The 10,329-nt window shown below is 40.7% G+C and overlaps 1 protein-coding gene across 2 annotated transcripts in view; it reads left to right on the top strand.

Moving 5' to 3' along the window:
* The first annotated feature begins 81 nt into the window (after positions 1–81).
* Positions 82–10,329, top strand: part of MIGA1 (mitoguardin 1) — a 47,805-nt gene continuing 37,557 nt past the window's right edge. The window contains exons 1-4 of one of the 2 annotated variants that reach the window (XM_067467813.1): positions 82–207; positions 413–492; positions 3,061–3,230; positions 7,478–7,655. In XM_067467813.1, coding sequence (XP_067323914.1) covers positions 3,132–3,230; positions 7,478–7,655 — 277 coding nt within the window. In that variant the 5' untranslated portion in view covers positions 82–207; positions 413–492; positions 3,061–3,131. The remainder of the gene's footprint in view (positions 208–412; positions 493–3,060; positions 3,231–7,477; positions 7,656–10,329) is intronic. The other variant, XM_060773779.2, reaches the window with a different exon arrangement.

Raw genomic sequence — 10,329 nt, 5'->3', positions numbered from 1 at the left:
TGAGGAGCAAGTGGCGCATTGGCTGCTGCCCTTCAGAAAGACTGATGTGGAGTCTGTGTGCCTCTGGCCGACCCAGGCAAGATGCAGTGCTCTGCTTTTCCTCTCTCTGTGGTTGTTCCCTCCCAGACTTCATTTTAGCCGCTGCAAGAGTGCCCGCTTGGTGCAAAGGAGGGACCGAGGAGCTCTGACACCTGACACACCTGACAGGTAACCCACCCCCCTCCCCAAGGCTGTTCTCCTTTCTTGTGAGGGAAGATATGACAGCCCTTCAGCCTGAGGAGAGACATGTCTGATCCCTGTCAGCCGGCAACTGACTCTCTTGGGAAAGAGGGCAGGAATAACCAGTGGGTTTCACACAAAAGATCACACTAATCCAGGTTGTAACGTTGTCTTTTTCTTTGGCTTGTTGTAGGTTTTCCGGGCTAAATGGCTATGTTCTAGAAGCATTCTCTCCTGACGTTTCGCCTGCATCTGTGACAAGCATCCTCAGAGGTTGTGAGGTCTTTTTCTTTAATTGAAAACAACAACAAAAGGGTATTCTTTATCTTGTATGCAGCCCCCTGTGGCGCAGTGGTTTAAACCGCTGAGCCGCTAAACTTGCTGACCAAAAGATCGGCTATTCGAATTTGGGGAGCAAGGTGAGCTCCCACTGTTAGCCCCAGCTTCTGCCAACCTATCAGTTCGAAAATATGTAAATGTGAGTAGATTAATAGGTACCACTCCAGCGGGAAGGTAACAGTGCTCCATGCAGTCATGCCGGCCACATGACCTTGGAGGTGTCTACAGACAACGCTGGCTCTTCGGCTTGGAAATTGAGATGAGCACCAACCCCCAGAGTTGGACACGACTGGACTTAATGTCAGGGAAACCTTTATCTTGTATGGTTGCCCAAATACCACACTGAGGAGAATCACCCCTCCATCCACGGTTTGGTAAAGATCTGAATTAAGGCTATAGCAACACATGTAGTATGCAAGTCGCTTCTGGTGTGAGAGAACTGGCCGTCTTCAAGGACGTTGCCCAGGGGATGCCTGGATGTTTTACCATCCTTTGGGAGGTTTCTCTCATATCCATGCATGAGAAGCTGGAGCTGACAGATGGGAGCTCATCCCGCTCTCCAGATTCGAACTGCCAACCTTCAGTCGGCAGTCTTGCTGGCACAAGGGTTTAACCCATTGCACCACCGGGGCCTTCTGAAATATGATGAACTGGAGAGCTTTACTTTTATTAATCAAATGTATTATCCTACAAATAGTGGTACCTCATAATGTATATAGAATAGATCGGGCATGGACAAACTTTGGCCCTCCAGGTGTTTTGGACTTTAAGTCCCACCATTCCTAACAGCCGGTAGGCTGTTAGGAATTGTGGGAGTTGAAGTCCAAAACACCTGGAGGGCCGAAGTTTGCCCATGCCTAGGCTAGTCAGTCTGTTATAATAAATTATCTTTAGAAACTCTTCTGTTTTGTAAATGTTCCTCACCCACCCCTTCATAAATTCAGGCAAGCCTCTATATCCACAGATTCAGCATCCACAGATTCCATCATCCACGGCTTTTTGGAAAATATTCCTCCCAAAAAATGGATTCTAAAAGGCAAACCTCGATTTTGCTGTTTTTATATAAGTGGCACTGTTTTACTACCCCATTGTTCATTCATGGATTTGGTATCTATGCGGGATCTTAGACCAAAACCCAGCAGACATCATGGGTTCACTGCATTGTAATGTCATTTTCTTTCTACTGCAGCAATGGAATTTGAAGGCATACACTGTGGATTGTAGGTTTCCGAGTGTTAAACTGAAACAAATGTACTCTTTCATTTATGCCCCCCCCCCCGCTTTAATTACAACTCCTGCTCAAACTAAAGAATCTTAAATCCCATCTACACTGCCACATAATCCAGTTCAAAGCAGAAAATGTGGATTCAGAAATTGGATGATATGGCAATGAAGAGCCAGCCCTAGTGCGAAGTTGGAGTAAATGTTTCTTGGATGACTGCCACATGGTTCTCTCTGAAAAATCGAAAAAGTTCTTGGTAACCATCAAAATAATTTTAGGAACACTAAAAAAAAACCAAAAAAACAGGGGAATTCCTGACATGAAGCAATCAGGGCCAGCTAACACCTCCCAACAAATGATTACCCCAGGCAGGAAGCAGCCAGGCTTTGAAGCTACAAGGTCATTAAATGCTAATCAAGGTTGCCAATTGCAACATTCACACTTTCCTCGAACAGACAAGATCTCTTTCTCCCACCCTGGACATTCCACAGATATATAAACCCCACTTGCCTAGTTTCCAACAGACCCATCAACCTCTGAGGTTGCCTGCCATAGATGTGGGCGAAACGTCAGGAGAGAATGCTTCTGGAACATGCCCATACATCCTGGGAAACTCACCGCAACTCAGTGATTCTGGCCATGACAACCTTCTACAACACAATTTTAGGACTGATTTTAAAAGGTGCCTGTAGCCTGAAAACAATTACCCTTAGTTTTTTTTTCCTTGCAGAAAGATTATATCCTCACATTCTGCTTTGCATGTTTTGACGGTAGCTAAAACTATTATGTCTATAAAAGCCCCATTGTGCGTTTTTAATAGCCTTATGTCGTAATAGTTGTTCTCACATTCATATTTGCAGCTAGCTCAGGTCAGCCACAGTAAGAATGGTCATTCTCATTAATATTAGCATACATAGTGTTTTGCATCTTCGTCAATAACATTGGGCATTGCAGAGCATTGTAAGTGATTCTTTGCAGGACATTTTGTGATTTTTCCACGTTTGAGAGCCAGCTATTAATTGGTACTTTGCTATGCAATTGTACATTTCTATTCAAAAGTAAATCCTAATGCATTCAGTGGAGCTTACTATATGATTGCCTCCTTATTCCTCTCCCCATTAAAACTGGAAAGGGTAATCACCTTATGGTTTTTTCCCATACTGTCCACTGCAGTCTTCTTTCCTTGTGCTATCTCAATTTTGGACAGAAGAATTTTACATTGCTGAAAAAACCTCTCAAGGCACGGAGTGTGTAATCTGGTCTGTCTCTCTCATTGGCAGACTTTCTTCGTCATCACATGCCAGTATTTTGACATAGTTTCTCTCGATGATGCTTTGGGAAAGAAGGAGCCATGTCAGAAGACGCTGTTGGTGAGACCCCTTTTTCTTTGAAGACCACAGCTTTAAGAGTATTTGATCTTCCCCTTTCCTGGTACCATTCACTAACCCAGGTAACTATTGCATTTCTATTTTTTGTAATGCTTTTTGTAGAGTGCGCTAATAATATTTACTCCTATTTTATGTCGTCTACTATTATGTGCCATATTTAAGTGAAATCGTTTCTGAGCAAGGTTTTGGATTGTCAGACCTGGTCATTACAAAAATGAAGTACCGGTATTTTGTGTTATTCATTTATTGTGCTAAGAGCCACATCCTTTGCATCAGGGTGTAATTGAAAGCTTCAGGAAGTGTTTATATATATATATATATTTGTTTCTATAGCTCTAGCAATGTTTACGTATTTCACTTTTGCTCTTTCTGTCTTAATGTATGCCTTAATGGTGACACTTCGTTATTTTTTATGAACTGAGAAAGGCAGATCACATTTAGCATAGGCAGTTATGTGGGAGAGGTGGACATGTGTCACATATGTAAATAAAGCAGGCTAGGGTGGAGTCTTAACACTCTGGAACATGGCTGCAATAAAGCTGTCTTACCATCACAGTCATTCACAATTGAATTCGGAAACATTACTCTTGACTCAATAATGGATGTGAGTATTGATTTGAAGTGGACCAAATTTAACTACATTTGTGTTGATGTTCTCCAGTCTAGAACAGTGAAGAGTTTATTTAATTTACAGTAGAGTCTCGCTTATCCAACCTTTGCTCATCCAGCATTCTGTATTATCCAATGCAGTCTGCCTCCTGCCCGGATCCACAGCTGTTTCAATACATTGCGATGTTTCGGTACTAAAGTTGTCAATACAGTAATTACTACCTAATGTTACTGTGTATTGAACTGCTTTTTCTGTCGATTTCTTGTAAAACATGATGTTTTGGTGTTTAATTTATAACATCATAATGTAATTTGACATTTAATCAACTTTTCCTCAATCCCTCCATATTATCCACCATTTTTGCTTATCCAAAGTTCTGCCATCTTGTTTATGTTGGATAAGCGAGACTCTACTGTACTTCAATGAGGAGTGAAAAAATCAAGCAAGATTATTTGGTGTATATCATAAGATAGAAAAATGATTTGACTGTTTAAATACCATGCATTAGAAATGTGACTGCATGTGCAAACAGACAAATTATGTACTGCAATAAAATCTAATACGTGGGTGGCTGTGTGACATCCAGGGAGACACTCAAGGGGGTGCGAATTTGCTTTATGCAGTAGTCCAGTTTGCAATAAAATAAAATTGTGCAGAAGGGTGTATAAATCCAGGGAACAGCAAATATAGCACTGTTTATTGCACTCTGCTTTTCTTGTGTTCTCTTTGATAGCCATGTACCATTTCTCAATTGTTGCCTGTTGAATAAAATAACTTCTTGAAAGGACTACAGCTTCACTAGTGCTCTTGGCTCTGTTGAGAAGGGCAAATAACACAGGCATAGGAATTAGAAGTTGCTAAGAAATGTCAGCGTAGGCAACACAGCAGTTTAAATGATATATTTGGCACCTAGAAATAATGCAGCCAATGATCCTGCCCTAGTAGATACAGACATAATGGTAACATATCGCAGGGTATACTGACTGATATGTTATTTACACAATATATACAGGATGCATAGATAACTATATTTATGGTAAAATCTAATTGTTAGACCAGGACTTCCAAAATTAAACAGCTGCATCAATATGTGAAGAATATTTGGTGAATAACATACATTTTGTTTCTGATAATCCGCTGAGGAGTCTCTGAGTTGCTCTTTTTTTGAGACTATTACATATGATGATATGCAGTTTGCATATCTTTTTCAAATTTATTTATTTATTTATTTATTTCTTGCATTTGTTAACCGCCGCTCTCAGCCCTGGGGCGACTCGCGGCGGTGTACAGTACAAAAAAGACATTTTACAAAGGAATCAACAACAATTAACATCACTAATACATACATCTAACACACTAAAAATCCGCTCCGTCATATTTATGGAATCATAGTCAATCTCGTCGTCATAGTTCAATCCGGTTGTCATTATCCGTAGTATAGCATTTAGTTGGAAGCCTGCTCGAAGAGCCAAGTTTTCAGGCCCTTACGAAAGGCCATGAGGGAGGGGGCCTGTCTGACATCAGCAGGGAGGGAGTTCCACAGCCGGGGGGCCACCACCGAGAAGGCCCTCTCTCTCGTCCCCGCCAGGCGTGCCTGCGAGGCAGGCGGGATCGAGAGAAGGGCCTCCCCAGATGATCTCAAGGTCCTCGTGGGCTCGTAGGCCGAGATGCGGTCCGTAAGGTATTTCTAAAGCATTCCAAAATTGCTTTGGTTCAAAGACATTGAGCCAGTGAACATAGCTATAAAGAGATCAATAAAGGGCCATGTACTTCTTTATCATATTTATGATCCTGCTGTTAGCCCCAGCTTCTGCCAATCTAGCAGTTCGAAAACATGACTCTGTGAGTAGATCAATACGTACCGCTTAGGCATGAAGGTAGCGGCACTCCATGCAGCCACATGACCTTGGAGGCGTCTACGGACAACATTGACTCTTTGGCTTAGAAATGGAGATGAGCACCACCACCCCGAGTCGGACAAAACTAGACTTAATGTCGAGGGGAAACCTTTACCTTTATGCTTCAAATCCAACTTCCCTTTCTCAGATGATTTTTCACTGAATAGTGGATCAATGTATTGCTGTGAATCCACAAACTTGTGTGTGTGTGTGCAGATGTGTAATCTCATACTGAAACCAAGGTTGTAGCTGTTAATATCTGGAAGCACAACATTTTACTTCCGTGGATAAAGTATTATGTATGAGACACAATGGGCTATCTGCCGCATTTGTGAATGTGGGACTCCTGATGAACCTCAACAGCTAACACTGCATTATAGATACTGGTACCAAGGAAACTATATCTCAATGTTAATTTACTTATTTAGCTGCTTTAGCTGCATAATATGTTGAGTTCAGAATATTTATGATCTCAGATCCCTTCTACACTGCCATATAAAATTTAGATTATCTGCTTTGAACTAGATAATATGGCAATGTAGACGCAGATAATCCAATTCAAAGCAGATAATGTGGTTTATCTGTTTTGATAATAATAAATAATATTAATAATAAACTTTATTTATATCCCGCCACCATCTCCCCGAAGGGACTTGGGGCAACTAACATGAGGCCAAGCTCAAGAATTACAGTAAGGCAAAACAAAATATATACAACAGACAAAACATCAAATAAAATACTAAATGATAACAAAATAATACAATAAAAATAATGACAATAACATAATAACACTAAATATAAAATGATAAAAGAGTTAAACAAAGCGAAATGGGCCAAATGCAAAGGATAAAATTATAAAACCCCTGGGCGAGACAGATAAATAGAATGGTGTGTCACTCTAGTGGAAGACTCAGGTGGGATAAACAATGGGGTTCACCTTCATTGAGGGATGAGATAAAGTGTATCAGAAGGACAATTTATACTGAGACAGCATGGTATGGGGATTTTTTGTTCATACCTCAAAAGCACATTGGAAAAGCCAGGTTTTTAAACTTTTCCTAAAGGCAGCCAGGGTGGGAGCTTGCCTAATCTCCCTGGGGAGCAAGTTTCAGAGCCGAGGGGCCACCATGGAGAAGGCCCTCTCCTTTGTTCCCACAAACTGCGCTTGTGACAGAGGCAGGAGTGAAAGGAGGGCCTCCCCCGAAGATTGAAGGGATCACGCAGGTTCGTATGAGGAGATGTGGTCTCGAAGGTAGGCAGGTCCCAAACCATTCAGGGCTTTGCAGGTGATGACCTGCACCTTGAATTGGGCCGGAAACTGAACAGCAGCCAATGAAGCGCTTTAGGCAGGGGGGTAGACTGCTCCCTGTGATAATCTGGATGTTATAGCAGTGTAAAAGGAGCCTCAGTTTGTACCAATGGAAGTAAGTCATGATGAAAGAGGAAAGTGGGATGAGAAGGAGAGAAAGTAGGAGATTTTAAACTCAGTTGAAAAAGACAGCAAAGAATTAATTGGCACCAACCCTGCCAAACTGGGACAGACAGAAGACATGTAAAAATGACATACCCTGTGCTACTGCTAGAAGAAATGCTAATATATGTCTCTTTGAATTTATAGACATATACATTGTTGAACTTAAGCTTTTAAACATTCTTGGTACTGCTTCAAAATTGAAGATGTAATTAAAATAGAATGTGTGTGAGAGTCATGTTGCCAGTATGAATTTTAAAAGTAGGCATAAACCAATCTATCCTTTCAGAAATGTGTGTGTGATATATTTCTTTTTCAATTTCTTTTCAGATTAAGATCTCACCAGGTCTTAAAAAGTTATTTGTGGTAACCGCAGTGAGTGCTGTATCTGTGCTGTTCCTTGCCCATCATTTCAAAAGAAAACGTGGGAAGAAAGCCAGGAAAGTATCTCCATGGGAACCAAGTCATTTGGTGTTAGACCACATGAAAACGTCTTCATCAGATAAAGGTAAGCAATATGTCTATGGAAAATTAATATCCCAAACCTATGGTTTTCTAAATACCCGAAATACATACATATCTGAGAAAAAGGTTGCATTGAACACAGTAGGGCTTGCTTCTTCATAAGAATGTGCAATACAGCACATGACAGCAGGTTTAGCTGTGAAGATGATCATGTTAGGAATAGGATAAAATTGTAAATAGTTCATTTGCTTTTTTATGGAAAATTGAGATATGAATATGTTATCTAGAAACTATATACAGTAGACTATCCGTTAACTTGAACTCAAGCAACTGGAACTCTCAAGCATTTGGCAAAAGAGTCAAAGAAATAATACTGCATTCACAAAGCTGTTTTTATAATACAGTCAAACTTATTTATCTTAATTACTGTGTTTCAAAATTAATAGCAAGTCAGTGCAGAGTTTATGGTATGGTATAGTATGAAGTATAGTATTAGGTAAAAGATAAAGGTTTCCCCATGACATTAAGTCTACTTGTGTCCAACTCTGGGAGGTGGTGCTCAATTTAATTTCTAAGCCCGCGTTGTCCGTAGGCACCTCCAAGGTCATGTGACCGACATGACTGCATGGAGCACTGTTACCTTCCCGCAGAAGTGGTAACTATTGATCTACTTACGTTTGCATGTTTTCGAACTGCTAGGTTGGCAGAAGTTGGGGCTAACAGCAGGAGCTCACCCCGCTCCCTGGATTCAAACCACCAACCTTTTGGTCAACAAGTTCAGCAGGTCAGCAGTTTAACCCGCTGTGCCACCAGAGGCTCCATAGTATTAGTTAGGTCTATTTTTAAAAGTAACTTTCAAGCAACCAGAACTACATTTATCCAAATGTAGTATTTGGTACTTGTATTTTCATCAAGTATTATCAAAGTAAAATTACAACAATGAAGCTGCCAATACTAGTTTGCCAAGACCAAGATTTTAATTTCTGTTCCATTTGCCAAAGATGTTAAGAAAGTGCAAGATAATTCTCTATAAAACATGAGAAATAACAGTAAGAAAAGCAGAAAATGGATATGGTTTGAGAGAGAAAGAATATCTGACACAATGGAAGAACTGAGGAGATTAGATGTTAGAAGCTGTCAGAAAAAGAGGAAAGCTATGGAACAATTGTTTAGAAAGCATAGTAAGTGACTACTTTGCCACTACAGGGAAAACCCATCAACCAATGTTATCCTTTTTCCAAGAGCAGTGGCTGAACTTTCTTGAATCTGTCAGAAGCCCCAATACTCCCCCCCCCCCATTTTTTAAAATCACCTCTCTCATTTACAAAGAGAACAAAGTCTGGTCACTTTTTTTCTAAGATTACAGCCCCTGAATTCTTACCCTTTTTGAAAAATCTAGGAATAACAACATTAGTAAAGGTTTCCCCTTAACATTAAATCAAGTCGAGCCCAGCTCTGGGGGGGGGGGGGGGGGTGCTCATCTCAATTTCTAAGCTAAAGAGCCAATGTTGTCCACAGACACCTCCAAGGTCATGTGGCCAGCATGACTACATGGAGCGCTGTTACCTTTCCATCAAAGTGATACCTACTGATCTGCTCATATTTGCATGTTTTCGAACTGCTAGGTTGGCAGAAGCTGGGGCTAACAGCAGGAGCTCACCCCGCTCCCTGGATTTGAACCACCAACCTTTTGGTCAACAAGTTCAGCAGGTCAGCAGTTTAACCTGCTGTGCCACCAGAGGCTCCATAGTATTAGTTAGGCCTATTTTTAAAAGTAACTTTCAAGCAACCAGAACTACATTTATCCAGAATCTCCCGATCCTCATGGGTGCCGATTAACGGAAAGTCTACAGTACCACTGTTGTTGGTTTTTGTTTTTTTAAGAGGGGGAGACTGCCTGTGTTTAACAAGAATGACTGTGAATTATGGTTGCCAGCAAAAACTATCAGCTAGATGTCATGGGACAATGGATTCCACTTAAAAGCATGTGGGTTTTGGGGTGATCATCTCACCCCAAAACCTGGAAATGAGATACAAGCATCTGTGACTTGCCTCTGTCCCCAACCTCATCCCCACCATCACCAGGGTCGTCTACTAAGATATATTTCAGCAGGATATTATGTGCATGCAGTAGCATGCATGCATTGATCTGTCTGTTTTTGTCTAGACTGTGTTCTCAGCCAGTACCTAAACATCTTCTTTAATCTATAGATAAGTAAAACACACATGCACTCACCAAAGGGGTTAGTGGGTTCATGGCTTTTCCTTCTGGGCTGCAGGAAGTGTATGCACATGTTTAAACACACTTGTTTGAAACAGTAGATATGATGTCATATCTGTAAAGAAGGTCTTTTTTGTACTTAGATAAGATTTAAGTAAATAGCTTTTTAGTGTGTTCCTTTCTGGTCTGTCAGTGGAAGAATTTGGGAGCTTGTCATGGGAACATTCAGGTTACAAGGGGACTTTCCCCTAACAGCAGGCCCAGTATAGACAGTATAGTTTCTCTTATTGTCTTATCTGCCATCCTCAAATATTGATGTCTGCAAAATATGCATACCACCTCCTTAGAAAAAGTGATCAGTAAAATCTGATAATAAAATCATAACTTTGCATACTAACAATAATGTTGTCCTTTGTATTTCCTTGCTAACATTGTAGAATATACAATTATTTTATTTATTTGTTTATTTACTTTATTTATATCCTGCCTTTCTGAC

This window comes from Anolis sagrei, chromosome 4 (assembly GCF_037176765.1).
Source record: "Anolis sagrei isolate rAnoSag1 chromosome 4, rAnoSag1.mat, whole genome shotgun sequence".
Classification (NCBI taxonomy): domain Eukaryota; kingdom Metazoa; phylum Chordata; class Lepidosauria; order Squamata; family Dactyloidae; genus Anolis; species Anolis sagrei.
Note: the sequence above shows the minus strand (reverse complement) of the source record. Positions and strands in the feature narration are given on the sequence as shown.